Raw genomic sequence first — 24,956 nt, 5'->3', positions numbered from 1 at the left:
ATTTTAAAAATAAATGAAATTTTTTTAAAAAAGAAAAAAAAAAAAAAACAAGACAGGCAACTCAGGGGTGCCTGGGTGGCTCAGTCATTAAGCATCTGACCTGGGTTCAGGTCATGATCCCAGGGTTCTGCCATCTAGCCCTGGCGCCCTGCTCCATGCTCAGCCGGAAGCCTGCTTCTCCCTCTCCTTGTGCCCCTACTTGTGTTCCCTCTTCCACTCTCTCTCTGTCAAATAAATAAATAAAATCTTAAAAAAAAAAAAAAGACAGGCAACCCAGTGTTTTAAATTGACAAAAGTCTTAAACAGTTACTCTAGAAAAGAATATATTCAAAGGACCAATAAACACATGGAAAACAAACATACATAGGTGTATAACAAAACTAGTAACCAGGGAAATGCAAATTAAAACCACAACAAGATGCCATTATATCGTCATTAGAATGGCTAAAATTAAAAATGTTGTTGCTTGATATTGGCAAGAATGTGAAGCAACTGGAACTCTCCTGAATTGAAGGCAGGAACATAAATTAGTGTAAGCTCTTTGGAAAACTGTTAGGCAGTATCTACAAAGCAATTCCATAATCCAGCAATTCCACTTCTTGGTAAATATCCAACAGAAATGACTGCATATATTCTCCAAAAGATATGTACAAGAATGTACATGAGATTTTTTTTTCATATTAGCCAAATGAAACAAGTTCTATTAATAGTAGAACAGATAAATTGTGGCATGATCACACAATGAAACACAGTAATGAAAACACCCTCTTGCTGCACGTAATAACAGAGACGATTTCATATATGCAATGCTAGCAAACGAAACCAGATTCAAAAAGAGATCTTTGTGAGTGATGGTATTTACATGAAGTGCAAAAACAGGCAGTTAATCTTTACTATTAGAAGACAGGATCACAGGGGCTCCTGGGTGGCTCAGTGGGTTAAAGCCTCTGCCTTCGGCTCAGGTTGTGATCCCAGCGTCCTAGGATCGAGTCCCACATCGGGCTAAATAAATAAAATCTTAAAAAAAAAAAAAAAAGAGGGGCGCCTGGGTGGCTCAGTGGGTTAAAGCCTCTGCCTTCATTCAGCTCAGGTCATGATCTCAGGGTCCTGGGATTGAGTCCCACATCGGGCTCTCTGCTCAGCAGGGAGCCTGCTTCCTCCTCTCTCTCTCTCTGTCTGTCTCTCTGCCTACTTGTGATCTGTCAAATACATAAATAAATTAAAATGTTTTTAAAAAATAAAAAAAAAGAAGACAGGATCACTAGAAATATTTTGCACTTTGATCTGGGTGGTGGTTAAACAGATGTATACATATTCAAAGATTAATTGAGCTATACACTTTAGATTTGTGTATTTCATAATATGAAAGTATTATCTTAAAAAAAAACAACAGGGCACCTGGTGGCTCAGTCAGTTAGGCATCCAGCTCCCGATTTCAGTTCAGGTCATGATCTCAGGGTTGTGAGATCGAGGCTCGCTTTGGGTCTGCTGGAGATTCTCTCTCTCCCTCTGCCCCTTCCCCCTCCCTCATGCATACACACGTGCTCATGCTCTCTCTCTTGCTTTCTCTCTGAACAGCAACAACCAAAATCTTCCCCAATCTCATACTCCCTCCAGCCAGCACATATTTCCTTCCTCTACTTCATGGCTTCAGTTGTCAAAGATTTATCTGTACTCACTGCTTCAATTCCCCATATCCCATCCCATGCATACCTCAGTGCTCTCTCATATGGCTTCCCCAACTCCTTTCAACCTATCAGACAGCTCTCCCTAAGCTTGCCCAAAGATTTCAGTGTCACAAAATCCGAGAGACATTTGTCTTCATCTTCCTTAACATGTCTCAAAAATCGCTGGATACCGCTGACTACATCTTCCATTTCACAGCCTTTTCTATTCGGCTGTCAGTGTAGTAGCCAGGAGGAGGGCTATATGGATCTCAAACACCTGAAATGTGCCTAGAGTAATGGAAGCACTGAATTTTACCCAGTATTTTTTATTTTTTATTTTATTTATTTTAATTTTTTTTTAAGATTTTATTTATTTGTTTGACAGAGAGAGATCACAAGTAGGCAGAGAGGCAGGCAGAGAGAGAGGAGGAAGCAGGCTCCCCGCTGAGCAGAGAGCCTGATGCGGGACTCGATCCCAGGACCCTGAGATCATGACCTGAGCCGAAGGCAGCGGCTTAACCTGCTGAGCCACCCAGGCACCCTACCCAGTATTTTTTAAAAGCACCCCAGGTGATTGTTATGTGCAGCTAAAGTCGAGACCTACTTTTCTAGTCACTCACCTAAGTGCTTTCACCCAGACCCAGGATTTTAATTTCCAAACTATATCCCAATTTATAAACTAGCCGGGTCATCTCCCCTTAACTCCAAGTGATGTATACAACTACCTACTTGGCAACTCTTCTTGGGCACCTCAAATTCAACATACCTGAAAATGAACTCATGGTCACCCTTCCTGTATCCCTTCCCTCCTCCACTGTGTTCTCCACTGCAGCTCACGGCGCCACCATTCATCCAGCATTACAACCTAGGAACCTAACCCCCATCAATGCCACCACATTTTGTGATATTTCCCTTACTTTCTCATAAACATCTCTTTAATTTCCCTATTTCTCTTTCTCTCTTTGAGTTAGAATTCAAGCCATCATCTAGCTTTTGCCTCCTAGCTTGTCCCTCTGCTTCTACTCTTGCCCCTGACATTCTCATAAAGGCAGCTAGGATGTCCCACTCCCCCTAAAAACTCTCCAGTGTCTCCCTTCTAAATCCCCTTCCAACACTGACAAACAGTCCTACATCATCTGGCCCCTGCTGACCTCTCCCACCCCATCTCCCACAATACTTCCTTCCCTCTCTCCACTCCAGTCCCGTGGACCTTACATCTCTCACACCCTTCCCAATCCTAGGCTTTTGTATATGGTGCTCCCTCTGTGTGAAGTGCTCTTCCCTTTCCTCATGGCCTCGTCTTCTATCTCAGTCTCACACTGCTTCTTCAGGGAACCTTTCCTGCCCAGGTTCCCCAACATGTTATATCAAAGAGTCCTGTAACAGGACTGATTTTTAAAAGAGTCATGTAACTCCCACTTGTAGCATGTGTAACAATTTATACTTATATATTTATTGATGGGATTATTTTAATGCTTTCTTGCCCATACTCAGTCTTATGCACTTGACTGTAAGGTCCATGAGGGCAGGCATGGCACTCGATTTTTTTCTTGGCTGTCATATCCTTGCATCTAGCATGTATTAGGTGCTTGATAAATACTGACCATATGAGTGAATGAAAAGTTTAATTTAAGCTGAAGACTAGCATCAGGGCTGGAAATAACAGGACCAAGGTCAGGGCTAGAACCACGGACAGTGTCTAGGACAGGAAGTTGGACAGAAACAGCAGCTCAGGCAGAAGCCAGGCTAGAGAGAAGGCCAGGTGTGGATTCTGGCAGGGCCAGGTAGAACAAGCACTTTGGGAAAGTGCTGAGCATGATCCCCCCAAATTTACCAGAGCTATATGCTAACACTCGGATCCACCAATCCCACCCTCAGCAATATACCCACCATAGCAGTACTACTCTTAATAGCCCCAGTCTGGGAACCACCCAAATATCTCACGTCAGTGGAATAGATGAAATGAAGTGTGGCTTATTCATACAGCAAAATAAAATAAGGCAATGGGAACAAACCACAACTCTGTAGTAACAGGGATGGATCTCACCAATAAGGGGTTGAGCAGAAGAGGCCAGACACAAAGGAAAACATGCTGTAAAATTCTATGTACACGGGGGCACCAGGGTGGCTCAGTCGGTTCAGTGTCTGCCTTCGGCTCCGGTCATGATACTGGGGCCCTGGGATTGAGCCCCGTGTCTGGCTCCCTGCTCAGCAGGGGAGTCTGCTTCTTCCTCTCCCCCTCCCCCACTCATGCTTGCTCTCTTTCTCTCCCTCCCTGAAATAAACAAATAAAATCTTTTTTAAAAATTCTATGTATATGAAATCTGAGGAGAAACTATGCTAATCTGTACTGTCGCAAGTCAGAAGTGTGGTGCTCCTGGAGGAGTAGTGACAGCAGGGGCAGGGCAGGGCAGGGAAATTCTGAGGTGCTAAGAATATCCTATTTCTTGATCTGGGGACTGGTGCCCAGCTGTGTTTGTTCGTGGGACCCCTTGGGGCAAGGATTGAAGAGCACAGGGAGACCAGGGTTAGAAACATGTTCAGGGTGAGCCAGGACAGGGGGCTGTGGTGAGCAGTGGAATGTGGAGGGTTCAGTTGGGGTGAAGGGCTAAGCAGAGGTGTGGGTGGTTGCCCAGTTCTTTGGGACCAGAGAGGCAGAGAGAGGAAGGCCTGGCAAGTGTGAAAACACTGACTGGTGAGGAGGGAAGGGAGGATGCCTCACACACACACACACACACACACACACACACACACACTTCCTGGCTTGCTACTCTGAAACTTCTCTTCCAAGTCTGGGAAAAAAGAGTTTCAGGGCGACCAGCCATCCTTCACACAGCCACCAGCCCAGAAGAGACGGAAGGAAAGCTGGATGCCAGGGAAAGAGCATTTCTGCATTAAGAGGCTGGAGAAGCCCAGGGAGAAGCCCAGGCAGGCAGGCGGTGCTCCATCCCTGGGCCCCTCAGCCTGTGAGCTTGGAGTGTAGCCTTGGGTACAAGGTGAGTTCTGAGGTACCCTCAAAAACTTTCACGCTTTGTCTAAGGCCATGCAAACCAAGAGGTGTGTGCACACACAAATACACGGACATATACAAGTACACCCAAGTGTGCGCTCATCCACAAATACAAATATGAACACACTGGTACACAGATACACACATCCATCCAAATTAGCCTGCATTTTGCAGGCACACATGTGTGCGGAGGTGCGCACGCATGGACACACACACACACACACACACAATCTCCTCTTCGTGTTTCCTCCACACGCATTCATTGGGTGATGCCTAAGAAAGTCAATTTCTCATGGTTCTCAGAGGGCAGTGTGTGAGTCAGAGAACATAGGTGGAGTGAGGAGAACCAAAGAGGAAGCCCTTCCCCAGGGGGAAGCAGAAGATTCCTGGTGCCCCACAGGCCCGGGGGGTCTTTGCGAGTTGTCTGGAACCCACCCCAGCCATTGGATCCTGCATCTTACCCAAGGCTGGGGCAGAGGGGAAGAGAGTCTTTGTAACAGGAAGGAGAGGACTGGGAAAGTAGTGAGGCAGTTCTGAGAGGAGAGGAGTAGCCTCCATAGTTCATGACCCAGCGTCTCCCTCCCCATCCCCTCTCCTGTCCTGTCACAGCCACCCCTCCAGCTTCGCACTTCCAACTCTTGGAAGAATTCCCCTTTTCTCTCAGCACTAGGAAAGGAAAGAACTTGGATGTCTCTTGTATCTCCCCCTTATCACCCCCCTATGGCTGTCTGGGGCTCCTTTCTGTGGTGGGGAAGGGGGATGTGGCCTCACACCCTTGGCATTGTCCCCACACTTGGAGGGTGGCAGAGGTGGGGGCATCATCCCAGCTGTGACTCAGCTTGCCTGGTATTCATGTGGTGGCCAACTTTGACACTTCGCTCATCAGGGACTGTTGGTCCCAAGAGGTGTGGAGAAGGGCTGGCTTCCATGAGGGATGTTCCAGAGATGGGGGATTTGGGCCCCACCCCTCTGCCTCCCTCTGCCCCTCCTGCCACATGAGGGGTGAAAGTAGAAGGATTCCAGGACCATGAGAGGAAGGAGGGAGATGAGGGAGGGTTCCACATATTGAACTGGAACCAGGAGGTAAGAAGGTGCCAAGAAGGAGAGAGTTGGGGGATCCAGATGTCCCTTATTCTGGGGAACTAATGGGCCAGAGGAATGGAAAAAGTAAGAGAAAGGATTTCTGGGCCCCCAGTGGAAGAGTTAAGGGGGCAATGAGGGACAGCAAGGCAGGTTCTGGTGCTGCACTGGGTGACCAGGACTCAAAGGGAAAGGAGTTTGAGGAACTGAGGTGCCAGGTCCCCAAGGGATTGGAGGCAGTGAGAGAGAGAGGAGGGGGGAGGAGGGAGCCAGGGATGTGGGGGGCGGGGTCTGGAAGCGGACAGGGGACAGCCGGCAGCTGTGGTGTTTCCGACTTGCTTCCCAGTAGTTCCTCTCAGTTCCATTTCCAGTTGTTTCCAAGCCATTAAATTCTTTCCAGGCGAGATAAGGGGCCCGCCCACCCCACCCAGGGCGTGTCACGTGTAGTGGGGCGTGGGGCGGGGGTTAGACGGACAGAAGCAGGGAGAGCCTGGAACCCGGACGGAAGGAAGACGGAGCCCCTGTGCCCCTGGAGGCATCTCTCAGTCAGCCCAACCCCACTGAACCGTGAGTCATGGGTGCAGAGCTCTCAGCCAACAACAAGTTTTAGGATCTTCCCCACAGGCTCTGTGCCCTTCCCAGACCTGGGAATCTTGACTCTGCTCCATTTCAACATTTCCTAAAGGCTTAAGACCCCCAGACCTCCCTCCCAGACCCTGCAACCCACATGCTGAGAGGCTCCCTCTGGCACCTTCCTGGAGCTCTAGCTCAGCCGCTCCAACCAGAGCACTTGGGGTTCCACCAGCACTTTCCTCCTGAGCTTCAGCTGTCCCCTAGCTCAGCCTCTAGCCCGGGGTACCCCCCCCCCCGCCCAAGTCTGACCACAGCTGAGTCCTACCTTCTGATAACCACCTCCACCTTGCTGCCACCCACTGATCCTGTCCAAACCCTGTCACCCACAGCCCCCACTCCACGTGCCCACACCCGTCTCCCCCACACACCACACGCTGACCCATCCCTCCAGACACACCCTCCGCAGGGAGTCTAGTCCCTAGTGCAAGGTCCCATTTCCTCTGTCCTAACAGAAAGTCTGCTCTGTGAGGCTCTCCTGTGAGCTCTCCGGCTACACCTCTGCCAGGATAGGGATAGGATAGAGCCCCCGTTGCTCCCAGCTCTTCCCTTGTTCTTCCCAGAGCTCTGTTCCTTACCTGGGCAACAGGCGACTGCAGTGCCTCTGCACCTGCCCTGTTCCTGACCCTGGGAAGGGAGTCCTCAAGATAGGGCAGGGCTACCGTGCCTCGGCAGCCTGAGCTCCCTGGAGGTCCCCTTGCTTGTTTCCTGCAGCAGGGGCTCACTGAGCTGCGACCCAACTGTCGATCTCAGCAGCGACAGCAAGAAGGAGGGAGCCTGCAGTGAGCAGGGGGAGGAGAAGGGGAGGACCAGCATGAGGTCAGGGAGGGGAGCGGAGATAGGGCAGGTCCTCCCACCCCTCTAGTCCCTGCCAGGCCCTCCCAACGTCATCGCATGCCACCCCTCCTCCCCTCCCTGTCTGGGATCACTGAGTCCCAAATACCTTCGTCTTGCCCCCCGGTCCCTGGTCCTACCTCCCACATCCTTTCCCTGTCCCATTTGTACTCTTTCTCCCGTCCCAATGTTTACCCAACTTGACATCCCCCATCCTTATGCCATTTCTCCTTTCCCCTCACCGTTTCCCTACCTGATGCTCCTGCTCTCTCACCAAGTTTTCCTCTGGAACAACACCCTTGCCCATGGCCAGCCCCTCTCCCTCCTCCTTCCCTGGCACCTCCTCTCCCACCACTTTGCTCCAGCTTGGATCTTGCCCCACCTGCCTGTTGCCCAGCACCCGCTCTTTCTCTTCCTGCCATTCTCTCCTAGCAATGCGGAGCAGAGAGTGGGGGATGGGGTGGGGAAAGAAACCTCCTTCCCAAGCCCAAATCCCTCCCCAGCAGTTGGCCTTCTCTGGAACTCCTTGTCCCCACCTATCCCTGCCTGGTCCCATTGTTCCCACCTGAGTCTTCTCTCTTCTATTTCTACTTGCCCTGTCCCCATTGAGAGGCATTGCCTTTCCCCATCTGTTCTGCTCAGTCCACTGCCGGTTCTCAGCTTGGGATCACTGCCCCCTTTTCATTGTCGCACCTCAGCAAATTCCAGAGAAATGGCAGATGAGGCTTGGGTACTGGCTAGACGAGGGCTTTGCTGAACACCAGGATATACAAGACTTGGGAAGGAAGTTGGGGTTCAGGGGAGACAGGGAAGGGAAGCCAGAAAGTTAGGAAGGAGGTTTAGGAGAGAGGCTTAGGGATGGAGAGTGCTAGAGGTGAGAGGCAGATATGGGGGTGGGGATATGAATGGCAGGGTGAAGTCAGAGGAACAGGGTCAATGTCTGGGTCCTGCAGGGGAGCAGCAGGGGGAAGGAAAATTAGGGGCTGGAGGAAGAAAGCACTTTGACCTCAGGCAGAGACAAGAAGACTGACACCAGAGGACAGGGCAGCAGGCACACCAACATGTAAGGACGCTGGCTGTTTCTCTGGCCCCATTTCCCTCGGTTGCTCACTACCCTGACCAGGGGCTGAAGAGACTTTTGCCACAGAAGGGAAATACCCAGGTTGAGGCATCCCCACCCTAAGTATCATGAGGGGAGTCCTTGCTACCCTGCTACAAACCTTACCATCGGAGAAGGGCTTGGCCTCGTCATAGGTGATGGGGAAAGGGATGTAAAGGAAACTGTGTCTGAGTCTGCCACGGGAGTGGATACAGGTGTCTGTGCCCCAGACTGGATCCCCCTGGTTGCAGGGCCATGTTGTTCCGGGGTCAGGGCACACTGGCACAGCGTGTGGCGGCCATGCGCCCAGTTAGCAACCTGAGGCTGAGGGCAAAGGTTTGCATAGACTCTCGCGTGGGTGTCCCCGTGTGTCTGGGTGTGCGTGTGGCTATTTTTTTCCTGGCTTTGATGGGGAGGATGAAGTCAGCATCTTGGACGGAACTGGGCTCAGCTTCCTTCCTCTGCCTTGGCCCAAAGCCCCCAGGGTCTGGAGTAGGTAACAACTTCCTTCTGATCCTGGGGGGCGGGGGTGGGAGTGGGGGTGGGGAGGGGAAAGCACATGAAAGAGTGACGGAGAGTCTGAAACAGCATCTCTTAGGGAGAGCAGACTGCACATAGGATGTATTTCATCTTAAATCCCTAGATTTCAGTAATTCTGTCCCACAGTCATATCTGTTGTTTGCCCTATGACTTAATCTTGGTTTTATTATTTACTAAGTATGGCTGCCATAAATACACTTGGCCCACAGAGTGGCCAGGGGACCCTGGAGATGTGAGAGCTCTAAGGATGGCCATGGGGTGTTTTGGAAGTCCACAGCAAGGGACAGAAGGGATAACAGATTCTCAGAGAAAAGAGTGGGATTGCAAACATTTACAAGGTTACAAGGCACTTGAGAAAGCCCCTGGAAGCTTAACAGACATAATTTGAGGTTCCGAGGTCATCATTGTCTAAAATTTGATTCAGCCCCTTGATTTAGCCTCTTGGAGAAGCTCCCATCTTACATATGTTTGCATCTTGTCAGGAAATCACCAGACCTAGCACAGGTGTCTAATAAATGCTTATCACTATCGAACTGTGAAAGGACTGGGTGAGAAGGATGCAGAAAGGGAGTCTGGAAGGAGCCCCAGGTGTGGAGGCAGGGAGGCCTGGTGGGCAGAGCTGGTGGCCTTCACTGAGGTGTTTCAGGTGATGGGTAGATAGGTTGGGGTTGCTGACAGCTGTCCACGTGCTCTGGCTGGTCTCAGAATCCTCAGTCCAGCTGTCTTCAGCTCTGGGCTTCCATCCTTGAATGAACCTCCTTGTTTGTTTCCTCACCTCAGGAGGATCCAGGATAAAAGGTATAGATGGGAAGGAAAGGGAAAGACAAGGAGAAGGGAAGGAACAGAAAGAAGAATGAGGGCAATTAAGGGCAAGGACCTGAAGGAAAAGAGAAGGAACAAGGAGAGGCCGGGGCTGTGATCCAAGGGAGCAGTCCCAGAGCGGGGGAAGAGAGAAAACAGTTGTACTGGGCTTCCGTTGACAAAACACTTTCCAACAGAGAGCAGGCATGTGATTAATCCCACTTTGTGGCTGAGAAAATGGGGGATCACAGACATCAAGTGACCTGTCCAAGGGACTTTGCTAGTGGTGGTGAGAAGGTGGCCCTCAACCCAGGCTTTCTGATTCCAAAGCCTATACTCTCTCCTCCCCCAGGAACAGCCTTGGAAAGATGGAAGACTTAGGGCAGAAATGAATGAAGGGGATCCTTGGAGAACTTGTTTGAGAAGGAAGGGTAGAAGATCTGGCTCTTTAAAACATTTTTCTGTATCCAGTTATTATGCAGCTTAAGTAAGAAGAAATCACCAAGTCTAAGCTGGGGGACTCAACATTCCACTACCAAGGAGATGGTGGGGCAGGGGGACTCAGAGAGAAGAGACGGCCTGAGATGAGAGATGGGAGAGAACCAAGAAGCTAGGACTGGAAAGGGGGCAACAGAGCCACATAAGGAAGGGTTTGGACCCTTCAGACTTCCTTTGCCTGGAGACACGGGTGTGGGGAGAAGGGAGGAGGGAGGACATTGCTATCTCGTGACAAAAGAAAGTCACACAATTGTTTTGTTCTCTGCTCTGGGGCGGGTGGGCGCCTGTATTTACCAGAGGGACGGAGGTCGCTGTGGCAACCACACATCTGGGCTCCGGAATCCAGATGTGCTGTATCCAGAAGCCATAGCAGAACGATGAGGCAAACATTAGGCTCTCCAGTCCTGGCCCCCACAGCTGGGAAGAGGACAGGCAATTGGAGTGGGGAAGAAGGAGGGAGAGGGAGAGGGCCGAAGCGGGGGAGAAGAGAGGAAGTCCTGGACCAGGAATGTGGACAAAGGAGTGCAAAGGGAACTGGGGAGGGGGTGGCATTAAGTGGGAGGAGTTGAGCACAGGGTCAACAGCAGGAGAGGAGAAGAACAAGAAAAAATAAATGGAAAAGAGAGTGAAGCAGTGGGGAGGAAGGGCAAAACACAAAAGGAAGGAGGAACAGACAAGAGTCCAAAAGACAAGGTGAGGACTCCTGGCCAAAAGGAGGGCAAAGAGAAGTGGGAGAGGAATCTAGAGCAAAGTGGGAGAGGTGATAGGTCTAAGGGTTAGAAGTGATGAGAGGAACAAAAGGCCAGATCCTGAGGCAGGAAAGCAGCTCAACAGAGAGAGTGGGCCCAGGACAGGAGGGGACAACAGGAGTGACCATGGCCACAAACTGATGGGGGTTGGTGGCCTTGGATAGGGCTGTGGCCTGGGATCTGTGTGGGCTGAATGCAGCGGCCAGACACTGACCTGCCTTCACCCTCCCACCTCGCACCTTCTGGCCCCATGCCCCTCCCACGCCTTCCCCTATTCCACTAACTCAGCCAACAGTCGACTGCCAGTTCACATCAGTGCCAGTGGTCCCTTGTCACTGGTGGGGGGTATAGTAGGCCCCACCCCAGGGCCCCCAGCCAGAGACAGCCCTCAGGCACTTCCCTGCACTGCCATCGAGACAGGGGGAGTGATGGTAAGGCGGGGCAGTGATGAAGCCAGCTGGGTAAGAGTGAAGGAAGAGGAGAAAAGGGCAACGTAGACAGGTGGAAGGGACAAGGAGCAGGTGTGCCTTTCATGAACCAGGCACTGTGGACCTCTTTCACCCCCACACCCACTCTGAGAAGAATGCAGGAGTATTTGATGCTATTGGTGAGGAATCTCAGACCCAGGGTGTTTGAGTTACACATCAAGGACATCCACTAATGAAAGGTAAAGCAGGGAATCCAGCTCAGGTGATTTGCCTCCCCAGTCCTTGGCCTTGCGCTCACTGCTTCCATGAGGCTCAAGGGACATGGAAACAGGAAGGCCCAGAAGCCAGGGCCGCGCTCCGGAGGGAGGAGAGGCCTAGTTCCTGGGAGCCCTAGTTCCAGGTTGCCATAGTTACTCAGTCTGTTTTCACCCCAAACACAGTAATGGGGAGTGGGGGAGCTTGGCTGGACACGTGAGGTTCTCCCCTCCTCCTTCAGGCCTGGGCTTGTGGCCCGGGAGGCCCCTGTCCAGTCATCTGGGCACTGAGCCCAGGCCCAGCCCACACCCTCTAGTTGACCCAGGACACTCCTGCAGAGCCAGGCCTGAGGCACTGCTGGACAGGAGCCGCTGACGGGATCCCCCCAAGGTGGAGTAAGGTTTGGCCCCTCACCCTCTGTCCTGTCCCCCTTCCTCCTAATCAGAAACACAGCCTTTCTTGCCGGATCCGTTCTCATCCTATTCTTTCAACAGGACTCTCAAGTCTCAGTGTCCTCCAATTTAGGGCCGAGAAGATGCTCTTCAACATGCCCGCTTCCCTCCAAACATGACCCCCTTCTCCACTGTGGCCCCTCCTTTCTGGCTTATAGCCCTCTGGCCGCAGCTCTGCTGTTTGTGCAAGCAGCTTGTCCTGGAAATCAAGGGGAGGGAGAGAGAACCTGCTAGAATGCAGGGGACCCAGGGAGGCTGCTCACCCCAAAGGGCGTAGGGCCCTCTGTCCTTCCTGTTTACTCAGACACATTCCAGGGATCTGTATCCTCAGGGCTGTCACGCCATGAGACATCCCACCCTCATCCCCCCATTAGACACAGACATATCCCAGAGTTGTAGGGGCGGGGACAAGGGGATGACATGAGGTCTGGGATCCCATCCCCGCCCCCACCCCAGAGCCAGCTATGTCTTCAGCGCTTGGTTCTCTGATACACTGGCCCTACGGAAGCCAGTTTCCCCAAATTCTCTGTCATGAGCCAGAAAGGCAGCCACCAATCCTTCAACTCCCTCCAAGTTGTTTATTTAATAATAAAAAAGAAGATAGTACATATACATAAACCTGATCTCCCACCACCACCCCTCCTTTACTCCCAGTGACTAGCTCCAAAATGTAAAAATGTCCCTCGTCCCTCCTGGGGACTTAATTCCCACCTCTACCACCCTCCCCAAAATAGAGAAACAAAAGAATAAAGAGTGTGTAGGCGGCCACCCACCTCCAAAACTTCATCTTACTCAATACCCTCAAACAGAGAAGCAGGAATTAGGGGTTCAGAGAAATGAGAGGAGCCCTATATTCCTAAAAGGGGGTAAGAAGAGAGGTGAACCCACTCATCTCCAAATAAGTGCTTAACCCCACACCCTGTCTTTCCTTTACCAATTGCCCCAAGCCCAGGGATCAGAGAACTTGGAAAACCCCACTTGGTTGCCCCCACCTCCCACCACCCCCCAGCTCTAAGTCAGTGTGAGTTGCAGAGGTCAGGGGTGACTGAGGTAGAGAGGCTGGTGGGAGGCCTGATGGGCCTGGCCGGCTGCAGAAGCTGGCAAGGGGCCACCTGTGGAATTGCCTGGGGTGGAAGCTGGCTGTTTTCGGAGCGAGGGGGGCACCGTGGAGGTCTTGATGTGAATCACCCTGGTGTCCATGACCTCACACTCGATCTGCATCATCTCCTCATAGTCCCCTGGGGCCCCCCGGCCTGACAGGGTCTCTGTGAGAAGGAGGGAGGGCAGGCAAACAGGAGAAAAGTAGAGGAGGACAGGGAGGGAGGGGCAATGGTGAGGAGGCAGATCCGCAGCAGGAGGTCAGTGAGAGGTAGGGATAGAGTTGGCACAGGGAGAGGAGAGGGGCAGGAAAAGAAAATGACATTGATGAGTGACAGAGAACACATATGATGGAGGTCACAGGGGAGAGGACATCAAGAGAAAACAGGAGGTGAGAATCTGGCAGTTCCCAGCCTATCCCCTCTGCCCACACCTACTCTCGGGCCCTCCAGGGGACAGCCTGCACCCTTGTCTTCCTCCCATGTCTCCCGAGCTCTGTTTTTCTCTCCACCCATTTCCTGCTTCTTCTCATCCAGGAGTCTATCCTCTTTTTGGAACAGCCCACTCCCTCCATTTCCCCCTAAACTCCTCATTGTTGGGTCTATGAGAACCCCCCCTTCTTCAGTTTCAGGGCCCCTCTCCAGACCCAGCAGGGAGAGAATTACCATTGGGAGCCATGGCAGGCATCACCAGGGACATCTTGGGCCGAGAGGTCTTGTTGTGGCTGATGGCAGGAAGCAGCAAGTGGTCCTGGAAAACAAAGGGGTCAGGCTGGAAGGCTGGAGGAAGAGACGTGGACAGGCTCCCCAGGCCTACTCTAGAGCCTCCACCTGAAGACAGACTGCTAGAGAACCCAGGGTGACAGGGAGGGGGCAAGGAGTCACTCACCCTTCGGAAGGACACAACATAAAATGTGTCTTCTCGTCGGTCAATGGCGTCCAGGAACTCTGGCTGCGAACGGTCTGGGTGGCGATACAGCTGCAGCTGGCCCACAGAATCCCTAGCCAGGTGGGGAACAAGCATTTGGGAGGAGCCCAGCCTAATGCCCAGGTCCCCCTGGGGAAGGCGGGAGAGGAGGAGAGAAAAAGACAGGAGACCCCAGGGGATGAGGAAGGCATAACGCCACTGGTGGCAATGATGATGCACACAGGACAGATTCTGGGAGTTTAGATCTCTCAAGTGAAACCTCCCTTAGTGACGGACAAGCACCCCCATCGACTCACCTCTCTGGGGGCCCGGGAGGTTGGGTGGAGACTGCCTTAACTGGAGGTGACTTCCGCAGCTGAGACTTCTGGAAGGAGAAGTATCTAAGAATGTGAAGAGGGTGAAGGCAAAAGGGAAAGAGAGACGGCCCCTGGAAGCTGATGCCAGCTCGCACCCACCCCTCAACTTACCCAGATAATCCCTCAAGCCTCCACAAAAATCCCTAGGACATTTAGTCTTCCAGTGGGCCTTCCTTGAGCCAGCCCTAGCCCTTCCTACCTGTCTCTCCTGGGCTCTCTGGGGAATCTTCCGCCGGCCTCTCTGGTGGCGCTGGACCCAGCCGCTCAGCTCATCAGCAAGCCTAGGGAAGCAGAGGAGGGACAAGGCTCCCACTGTCCCTGCCTGCACACAGCAGAGGGAAGGGAGGGCAGGGAGGGCTGGTGCTTCAGCACTCAAACCGGTCAGGCCGCCCGCAGAGGGGCCCCTGCCAGGAATCCCCCGCACCTCAGGGACTCGGTTCGGTTGAAATGCCGGCAATCAGAGGAGAGGAAGAGCTGGTCCAGGTCTCTCAGCAGCAGCTCCTTGGCACCCCCGGGGAAGGCTGTCAGGTTTCTGGAGTGAGGGAGGAAGGGGGCGATGACTGGAGGCTGTACCCTTCCACCAGCAGAATCGGCCATGATGGTAAGAGAACTCTGGCTCCCCTCAAAAAGAAAGTGACTTTTGGGGAAAAGATACCCTCAGCACTGCCCAAAGACAGGGCCCTCTCCTCACCTGAAACTTGGCCGGCCTGGAGTGCTAGGCTGGGGCTCCTCAGGGCCCAGGGAAGAACCCTGGAGAGGTTCAACTCCCTGAACTGGCTCTTGCATTGAGAACTCCAGCAAGTGTCTCCGGGGCTGAGGCTCCTCTCTGCTCATCCGAGGAGAGATAGGAGCCGTAGGAGGCTCACTGATGCTGGGGATAAGGAAGGACAGACAGGGTCTGAGGAGTTCCGGCTGGATGGAGGGGCTACTTAAGATCCTGGGCTCTGCAGACAGTCCGTCTGGGCTCCAGTTTATTCTACAAGAGTGAATCCCCTCATGTGTGAGATGGGAAGGTCAGCCATCAGTACCTCAGAAAGCCAGGAAGCCTGAGGAACTCGGTAAGCACTTCAAAGGGACTATTTTTGTCAATCTTATCAGCACCATTGGCTCCAGGTGAGGACACATAATTTGAGAGAAATGATGGGAGAGAGAAGGGACTGGCCGGACGCACCGTCGGTGCTGAGGACACACCCGTGTCGTCTGTGCATAAGTGCGATGAAAGGCACTGTGCCAGGAAGGCAGTGGGGAGGGTGGGCTCCACCCTGAAGCTTCTTGGGGGCAAGGAAGGTCTCACCTGACAGGTCCAAAGTTGAAGGCAATGAAGAGAAGGAAGACCATGATGCAGACCACCTTTCTGTTTCCAGACCCCAACTTGAGCTCGCTGTTCTGAGGTGCAGAGAAAGGGCCGAGAGAGAGGGTAAGTCTTCCCAGAGGAGCGGGTATTGCCACTGGCCTCCCAGGACAGAGCAGCTCACCTCAGCCAGCAGGGCCTCCAGCCGCCGCCGGAGGGCAGCGTTCTCCCGGCGGAGCTGCTGGTTGTCAGCCAGCACGGCCTGCAGCCGAGCCTCCAACCCCTGCAGATACTCTTTCTTCTTCCTCCTGGACTGGCAGGCCGACTCCCGGTTCTTGATCATTCGCTGCTGCCGCTTCAGCAGCTTTGCCTAGGGTACCGAGAGGGCCAGATGGGCAGGAGAGGGGAACTATGCTTCCCGACCCCACTGTTCACGCTGGCCACTCTCCTGCCTTCCAGTCCTCTACCTACACAGCCAGAGGGGGGTTGTTCCTCTCTGCTAAAACATCTCCAGAAAGAGCCTTTTTCTCAACCACTCCATGCTCCTGGTCCTCAAGAGCTGAGAGAAGTCAGACTACAGGAAGAACTTCCTCCATCCTGATTCCTGGTGGAAATTCAGTTCCTTTCCTTGGATGGGGAGGATCCTCCTTTCTCCTAGTTCTCCTTTTTAAAGGCCCACAGCTTAACTTTAATATAATTAAATTTACCTGGTTTTTCCCTAGGAAACAGCCTCCCTCTACCAACTACTGCCACAATCATAACACAGTATGACTTCCCTGCCTTAGATTTTACGGACACCATTCCCATTTCTCCATCTACAGTGACAGCAAAACTAAGGATCCTAAAACTACATAGAGTTGATGCTGACACTCATGTATGAACTGGGATCCACTTGACCTTCAGGATCATTTTATGAGTTTGCTTCCTCACTCTTTCTGTTCCCTCCTCATTCCACAATTTTCTCGCCCCCGATAGACTTCCCTCCTCCCTTCCCATTAGCTAGCCTTACCCGTCTCCTCCCCAGTACTTACATCCACTTCTGGTGGGCAGGAGTTCCCAGGCATAGGAGCTGGAACAATGCTCTTCCTCTCAGGCCTTGGAGCAGGGGGTGCCGGCCCCTCAGGCTGGACCCGAAGAGCACCTTGGATGAGGACAACTGGGGAGACTGGGGCAAGTGAACAAGAGGAGGTGAGAGCTGTAGAGCGAAGTGGATTCTTGTGCTCACACCCGCACCTGAGCACTCATGGGTTGGGAGCCTCAGTGGCTGCAAGCTCCCCAAGAAATTCAGCCCAGCACCTCCTTGCCTTCTTTAGTACCTGGTGGCGGCTGGACAAGGGGCTGCAAAAGGATGGTGGTGCTAGGAGGCACAGCTCTGGGTGGCATCGGGACGGTGGTTATCACCACAGGTTTGGGCTGCAGGGGTGGCTTCCGGGTGGGCAGGGCTTTGCCTGAAGGAAGGGGAAGGAAGGAAGGAAGGAATGTCAGGACGTGAAGCTTCTTGCCAGGGATCCCAAGGTGTCAGGAGGCCCCATTACCTAAGGAGCCATCAGAGGGTGGGCCCATGCTGATCTGGACACCTCCAAGTGGGGGGCCCAGGACATCCTGCAGGAGACAGCCTTGAGGGGACGGTGACTCTGTCTTCACTTCCAGTACCTCCTCTCCTATAAAAGCCTGTGTTGGGCATTCCAGAAGATATGTGAGTCAGGAGGAGTGTCAAGGAGAAGGAGCTGAAAAAGAGAATGCTTTCATACTTCTGAGAGTCGGAAGGAACTCACTGAAGTGTGTGGAAGGAGAAAGAAAAGCTGATGCTCACCTGGTTGGGGGACTCTGCTGAGAGCAGGGAAGCCTCAGAGTTGATGGAGGAAGATGGAGAGACAGGTTCTACCTTGGTCTGGACATCTGTGGGGGGTCAGGATGAGACAAAATTTTGGATATCAGATAAACGCTGAAGGAGAAGAGGATTAAGATTAAGGATTTCTCCTTGTACCAAAAGATAAAGCTGGCCCTAGGCATGCAATCCCTAAGGAGGAAGAACCATGGGCTGCTGATCTGCTGGCTCCCTTCCCATCTCTTTATCCAGGACCCTGCCTTCTCCTTCCTGGGCTCCAGAAACCATCACGCGACCCTGTGCTGACAACAGCTAAGTCCGTGTTTCTGCCCCACAAATACTATGCAGGAAGTCACTGCAATTCATCCATTCTACCTCATTCTTTCTGCCTCCTTTTGGCATCCAAATAGCCTCAAATAACTGCATCAGGTCCTGCCTCTCCGCAATCCACTCTCTCTATTCTGCCACCAGAGTCATCCTAATCACATTGCTCTCCAGATTGACTCTTCAGAGGTTCCCACGTGCCCACAGGATAAAAGCTAAGAGTCCCTTAGCAGGGTGCCCCCAGGCCCTGTAGCCGCTGCAACTTCTTGCCATTTCCCACTCCCTCCTCACATCCAGTCTGAAGAGATGTAAGTTCCCTAGAGACACACACGCCCACCTCCACATTCATCCATTCATCTTCTGGCTAATCTCTTTATGTCCTTCAAAACTTGGCTCAGGAAACCCTTCTTCCAGGAGCACATCCCTGATCCAGCCCCCATCAGGTGAGCTGCCCCTCTTCTGAGCTTTTGTGGCAACCTGTGATGTCTATCCTGGAATTCCCACACCTTCAATAAATGGTGCACATCTTTCCCCTCCCATCACACTCCAGGATTCTTGGGTCATCGTGGCGCTCACTTCCTTTTCATCTTTGCATCCCTGGCACCCTGTCTAGTATATGGTATGGAGTAGGTGCTCAGTAAAGGCTTACTGTGTAAACATGTAAGAGGAAATAAACTTGGCAACACTCAAAAATAGCACAAAGAATATTAATTATAGAATCTAGGAGTTGGGTATGGTATTTCAGTTCTTCTATATGTTTGAAAAATTTTCTAATAAAACATTGGGGGAAAAATAATAAATATGCCCTAAACTCCATTAGTTTCGTTGTTGTTGTTGTTTTCAAATGCAAGGCAATAGGAAGTTAAGCCATACAACAAGATACTAGGGATGAGAAAAAGAAAGAAAAAACATCCCCATCTCTTCAGGGTTGCCTTTCCTGTGGTTTCCTAAAATTCTCCCTCCCCTTCCTGGCCTCTTTCCTGGTCATCTGCCATTTCCCCTCCCTACCTTTTCTTCCCTGTCTTGTTGTCTGCATTCCTTCCCCCATCTATACACACACATACTCTGCCTTAGTAAAGCCTGGGGGTGGTGGCAGACTCTTATTACCTGAGGGGTCATCAGAGGTGGGACCCACATTGATCTGGACGGTTTCAAATGGGGATGTTGGATCATCTCCTAGGAGGCAGAGTGGGGGCGCCAAGGACTCTGTCTTCACAACCAGCACCTCCGCTACACCAGAGGCCTAGGTGAGAGTGGGAGGTGAATGGTGGGGGAGCGGGAGCGGCGGCACAGAAAAGAAAAAAAAAAAGGGAAGGTGTTGAGAGCAAGAGCAAGAACAAAAGCTTTAGAGCTTTCTAATTATTTGACATTCTGGTTTGAATGGTACTAAGTATCTCCCAAAGCTGTCTCAGGCCCCTCATTTTCTCTTCCTACTTTATTCCTGGGAGGGTTGATGACGTCCCATGATTTTAAATATTGCCTTAAGATGGACAACTTGGGCAAGAGCAATTCTAGAATTCTCAGCAGTCAACAGCTTTCTTCTTCCCAGCCCTACCACGGCTGCCACCTATCTCTGTATATTAAAAGACTCCTTGTTTTTTTTTTAGACAACCACAGCAGAGACACACATAAAAGGAGGATACTAAAGAAATTCAAAGGCACCACAACTACTCCATGACCTATAGCACACAAAAAATTTCTCAGTATCTATGTGTGAAGGGAATGGAACACAGTCCCTGTCACAAACAGTAGAAGGAAGGAGATGGCTCTCACCTGGCTGGAGGGCTCTGTGGAAAGATGGGATGATTCGGAACTGAGGGAGGAAGAGGAGCAGGGGGAAGATGGCTCAGACTTCACCTGAAGATCTGGAAGAAAAGGGTTAGGGAATCATCAGGAAGCAGAGCCTGAGTAGTCCAAAAAGTGTGTAATGTCCAAAAAGTGTCCAGGATCCCCTCACCTGGGGCAAAGGGAAAGAACACATAAAGGACTGAAGGAGAGACGAGTGCACAGGCACTTATGAAGAGAAGATATGAGGATACAGGGAGTTCTGTAGTTCCTGCGGAACAGTGGAAAGAGGGTTTTGGAAGGATGAGGGAATCACAAAGGAGATAGATATAGATACAGATACAGATATAGATATAGATTCCAATTGCTTATTTGAGAGAGAGAGAGAATGGGGGTGGGGCAGAGGAAGAAGTGGACTCCCCGCTGAGCAGGGAGCTTGATGCAGGCTGGATCCCAGGACCCTAACTATCATGACCTGAGCCGAAGGTAGACATTCAACCAATTGAGCCACCCAGGTGCCCCTCAGAAAGGATATCTTACCTGGGAAGATAGGCAAGGGGTCCCAAGGTGGCTCAGGGGGACTGACATCCATCCCCACATCCAGGGAGCTGCTGCCAAACTGAATAAAGGAGGGCATTAGACAGCAAGAATGTGAAGAATTTAACAGCTCCATAAGCTCTGGTCTGGGGCTGAGTCCTGGCTCCAGGGCAACTACCACCCGCCAAAGGTTTAAGACAAGACTGAGGTAGCAATACCGGGACATCCTGCTCCGGGCAGCGGAAGAGCTGCGTCTGCTCCTCGGCCACATCATCCAGGCCAGTGTACAAGGTGCTGTCTGCAATGCAAAGCGTCAAGGGGGTCGTCTGTCGGCCCAGCCTACAGATCCACACACAGCCCTGGGCCCATCCCTCATTGGCTCGGCTCAGCCAGACCTACAGCCCGCCCATTTGAAACGTGATACCGCCGGAGAACTAAAGCCCCTCCTTCCCCCACCCCGGAACAACTCGACGTTTCCGCGGGGAGTAGAGGTCTTTCCCAACTCCCGCATCCCCCGAAAGCACAACGAGGCCCCCTGCTCCGCCCTCCTTCGGGTGATGGATTCAGTATTTGCCCAGCCTTTTTCCGTGGACCTCCGCTTCCTCCCTGCGTGCCTCAGGAGCACAGCATGCCACAGCCCTCCTCCCTCCCCGAGGCCTCACTACGCAGACCCCAGTCCTCCGGGCTCAGCAAGTTGTCCGTGAAAAAACGTGTTGGGTCCGCAATCTCGCTGAGGAGCATCAGTTCCGCCATCTTTCGCGCCCGCCCCCCAACCATGAGACCGTTCCCAAGGCCCGCCTCTCCCCATCACCAACTAATCAGTTGACTCTTAAAAAAAAAGGGGGGTCGTCCCGGAAGCTCTACCGACCAGTAAGAGACCTGCGTGCTGAGTACATGAGGAGGCTGGACAGGCCCGGCCAATGGGAGCGCGGCAGGAGAGGAGCTGTCACACTCAACCGGGCCGTAGAGCTTGCGCATGCGCCGAACGGGAGCCAGTGAAATAGGTGTAGTTCCCGGGATTTAAAGGCCTGCCATCTCCCTAGTCAGTCCTAACGTTAGTCGTTTATGGATCTTGCATTCTCTTCGGATATGGATAAGCCCCCACCCCGCCCCAAAGTAGCACACGTGATCATATGGGTTTTTTTTTTATTGGTGAAGAAGTGAAAGAGGTGCACTGAAACCACTGCTACCTCCCTAGGAAGGCAAAAGCTGGGAATGGGACATGGGCTGAAACCCTCCATCTGGGTCTCCTCAAAATCTCACAGCATAAACCACAATTCACAGGTTCCTGTCTCTTTTAAAATTTAACTTTTAATCAGCCAAACATCTTGCGCAGACCCTGAGCCAGACCTGCATCTTGTTTTTTCCCCAGAATGATCACCTTTCCCAGCTCTTCCTGGGCTGCCCGGTTTTTTGGGTCTACCTCCAGCACCTTCCTGAGGTCAGCAGTTGCTTTTTCAAGGTTCCCAAGGGCAGCCTGGGCAACCCCTCTTCGGTACAAGGCCTTTAAATGGTCAGGCTCCCGCTCCAGTGCTCGGTCACAGCTCTGGGCTGCCAGCTGGGGCTGCCCTAACAACAACTGACAGGCGGCCAGGTTGGCATGAAGAACAGTTCGTTCTGGAGGGCCAGGTGGAGGTAAAGTCAACAGCAGCCGAAGAGCCCGTCCATAGCATCTGGCAGCCCCTTCAGGGTTCCCAGCTCGAAATAGTTCTGTGCCCCTTGCACGTTCTTCCCTGGCCAGGGCTTCCTTCTCACTGGCATCCAGCTCCCAGGAGTCCCTGCCCTGAGTGAAGGAGGCCAGTGTGAGCCTGAAAGGAGATTCAGAGTGCTCAGAGAGCTGAAGCTCTGCCTCCTCACCCTGACACATGGACTCCAAGCATTTCTCTATGAGTTCCCCCCAAGTCCCCTCCCTCCACGGGCCCAACCCCACAGTTATCTCTGTCCAGCCCTCTGGCAGGCCTGACCCAAAAGGAAACCCAAAAGCCAGTACCCGGCAGCAGGAGCCTAGCTTGGGTTTGTCCAAGCCATGGCCACGGATTATGATCTTCTTAACAAAGCTCCCATCGGGGCAGTACCAGAGATCGGAAGCTTGAAGGGGCTCTGGTATCTCACTGGTTGATCCATAAGACTTAGCAGAGTCTCCCTGAAGTCCAGCTGCCAGTTTTTCAGTCCCTTGAGGTTTCTGTAGTATTTGGCTGGCTGGATTTGGGCTCACTCTCAGCTCAAGGATTTCAGTAGGAGGGTCTTGGGGCTGCTGGCTAATCTGAGTAGTTGAATTAAGGTTCTCCTGGGGTTTCTTTTCCCATTGTTGTTGGGGTCGCGAGGTGTCCTTCTCTCCCATTGGATTGACTGGTGGCGTCTCCATTTGGCTGCCTGGTCCTTTCCACCCGGGGTGAACAGTTTGGGCCCAATGGGAAGATCAGTTTCAGATCAGCACCTGAAAAGAAAACCAAAACAATGCTAATAGCCGTATTCTTATTTAGATTCCCTCTTCTTCCTCTCCCGTCCTTCTGGGACCCAGGCCCCCAGTCTTCAGTTTTGTTTTTTTTTTTTTCCTCCAAAAATCTCTGTCGGGCTCGAGCCTTCTCCGGTCCACCCACGAACTAATCCAGAACTATAAATTCCACAAATCCCTGCGGCTCGGGTAGCCGCCCCAACTACGAGAACCGGATCGAGTCAAAAAATACCTGGGCAGTCAAAACTCCTAGCCTGGTGGCAACAGATGGACCATTCGAATCACCTCTCCTTCCGAAGCTAAGTGCTTCCTAAGTACAGTTCTCAGAGTCTTGCTCCAGGCAGAGAGGACGGCCGAGGGGCATCTGGGGACAATGACAGCTAACGCAGGAGCCCGCCATGCTGCGAATCTAATCAAATTCCTGTCAGCCAATCCGGAGGAGGGAGAGGACTGGTTGGCCCGCCTTCTGGACTTGACATCACTTCCTCCCCCCCCCCCCCCCCCCCCCGCCGCAACCGGGAAGCTCTAGGCCTTAGCAACCGATCCTGGCCGAATCAAACCGAGCTAGGCGGGGTCTGACCGGCCAGGTTATTGAGACTAAAAGTCTGGAGAAGTCCTGGAATGGGATTGGGGTTCATGAGGGCGAGTGAGCTGATGACGGAGCTGGTGGCGAATGACAGCGGTAGCAGTCTTTTTTTTTTTTTTTTTTTAATTTATTTTCAGCATAACAGTATTCATTGTTTTTGTACCACACCCAGTGCTCCATGCAATCCGTGCCCTCTATAATACCCATCACCTGGTACCCCGACCTCCCATCCCCCATCCCTTCAAACCCCTCAGATTGTTTTTCAGAGTCCATAGTCTCTCATGGTTCACCTCCCCTTCCAATTTCCCCCAACTCCCTTCTCCTCTCTATCTCCCCATGTCCTCCATGCTATTTGTTATGCTCCACAAATAAGTGAAACCATATGATAATTGACTCTCAAACTTATCATATTGACATATGATAAGTTTGACTTATTTCACTCAGCATAATCTCTTCCAGTCCCGTCCATGTTGCTACAAAAGTTGGGTATTTGTCTTTTCTGATGGAGGCATAATACTCCATAGTGTATATGGACCACATCTTCCTTATCCATTCGTCCGTTGAAGGGCACCTTGGTTTGGCGACCGTGGCCATTGCTGCTATAAACATTGGGGTACAGATGGCCCTTCTTTTCACTACATCTGTACCTTTGGGGTAAATACCCAGTAGTACAATGGCAGGGTCATAGGGAAGTTCTATTTTTAATTTCTTGAGGAATCTCCACACTGTTCTCCAAAGAGGCTGCACCAACTTGCATTCCCACCAACAGTGGAAGAGGGTTCCCTTTTCTCCACATCCCCTCCTACACATGTTGTTTCCTGTCTTGCTAATTTTGGCCATTCTAACTGGTGTAAGGTGATATCTCAATGTGGTTTTAATTTGAATCTCCCTGATGACTAGTGATGATGAACATTTTTTCATGTGTCCGATAGCCATTTGTATGTCTTCACTGGAGAAGTGTCTGTTCATATCTTCTGCCCATTTTTTGATATGATTGTCTGTTTTGTGTGTGAGTTTGAGGAGTTCTTTATAGACCCTGGATATCAACATTTTGTCTGTACTGTCATCTGCAAATATCTTCTCCCATTTCATGAAAGAAATTGAAGAAGACACAAAAAGATGGAAGACCATTCCATGCTCTTGGATCGGAAGAATAAACACTGTTAAAATGTCTATACTGCCTAGAGCAATCTATACTTTTAAAGCTATTCAGATCAAAATTCCACTGGTATTCTTCAAAGAGCTGGAGCAAATAATCCAAAAATTTGTATGGAATCAGAAGAGACCCCGAATCACTAAGGAAATGTTGAAAAACAAAAATAAAATGGGGGGCATCATGTTACCTGATTTCAAGCTTTACTACAAAGCTGTGATACCAAGACAGCATGGTACTGGCATAAAAAGAGAGACATAGACCAGTGGAACAGAGTAGAGAGCCCAGATATGGACCCTCAACTCTATGGTCAAATAATCTTCGACAAAACGGGAAAAAATATACAGTGGAAAAAAGACAGTCTCTTCAATAAATGGTGCTGGGAAAACTGGGCAGCTATATGTAGAAGAATGAAACTGGACCATTCCCTTACACCATACACAAAGATAAACTCAAAAGGATAAAAGACCTCAACATGAAACAGGAATCCATCAGAATCCTAGAGGAGAACATAGGCAGTAATCTCTTCGATATCAGCCACAGCAACTTCTTTCAAGATATGTCTCCAAAGGC

The 24,956-nt window shown here is 51.5% G+C and overlaps 3 protein-coding genes across 3 annotated transcripts in view; all 3 read right to left on the bottom strand.

Moving 5' to 3' along the window:
* Positions 1-7,593, bottom strand: part of TNXB (tenascin XB) — a 56,567-nt gene extending 48,974 nt beyond the window's left edge. Inside the window, exons 1-2 of the mRNA XM_044256008.1 lie at positions 7,475-7,593; positions 6,966-7,164 (exon numbers count right to left, since the gene is read on the bottom strand). The gene's annotated coding sequence lies outside the window, so the exon portion shown is untranslated. The remainder of the gene's footprint in view (positions 1-6,965; positions 7,165-7,474) is intronic.
* A 5,008-nt stretch (positions 7,594-12,601) lies between these two features.
* On the bottom strand, positions 12,602-20,996 carry ATF6B (activating transcription factor 6 beta). Its single transcript, XM_044255951.1, has 18 exons — positions 20,861-20,996; positions 20,408-20,487; positions 20,193-20,271; positions 19,641-19,732; positions 18,975-19,110; positions 17,529-17,614; positions 17,251-17,386; positions 17,032-17,163; positions 16,747-16,880; positions 15,900-16,085; positions 15,719-15,810; positions 15,116-15,295; positions 14,849-14,956; positions 14,624-14,705; positions 14,365-14,432; positions 14,030-14,141; positions 13,807-13,891; positions 12,602-13,308 (listed from the first exon to the last, which is right to left on the bottom strand). Exons 1-18 carry the CDS (start codon positions 20,964-20,966, stop codon positions 13,079-13,081), a joined length of 2,124 nt encoding a protein of 707 aa, XP_044111886.1. The 5' UTR covers positions 20,967-20,996; the 3' UTR covers positions 12,602-13,078.
* A 484-nt stretch (positions 20,997-21,480) lies between these two features.
* On the bottom strand, positions 21,481-23,062 carry FKBPL (FKBP prolyl isomerase like). The gene is made up of 2 exons (XM_044238148.1): positions 22,877-23,062; positions 21,481-22,626 (listed from the first exon to the last, which is right to left on the bottom strand). The coding sequence occupies exon 2, from the start codon at positions 22,552-22,554 to the stop codon at positions 21,505-21,507; it is 1,050 nt and encodes a 349-aa protein (XP_044094083.1). The 5' UTR covers positions 22,555-22,626; positions 22,877-23,062; the 3' UTR covers positions 21,481-21,504.
* Positions 23,063-24,956: the final 1,894 nt, after the last annotated feature.

This window comes from Neovison vison, chromosome 1 (assembly GCF_020171115.1).
Source record: "Neovison vison isolate M4711 chromosome 1, ASM_NN_V1, whole genome shotgun sequence".
Lineage (NCBI taxonomy): Eukaryota > Metazoa > Chordata > Mammalia > Carnivora > Mustelidae > Neogale > Neogale vison.
The sequence above is the reverse complement of the archived record's forward strand: the minus strand, read 5'-3'. Positions and strand labels throughout refer to the sequence as shown.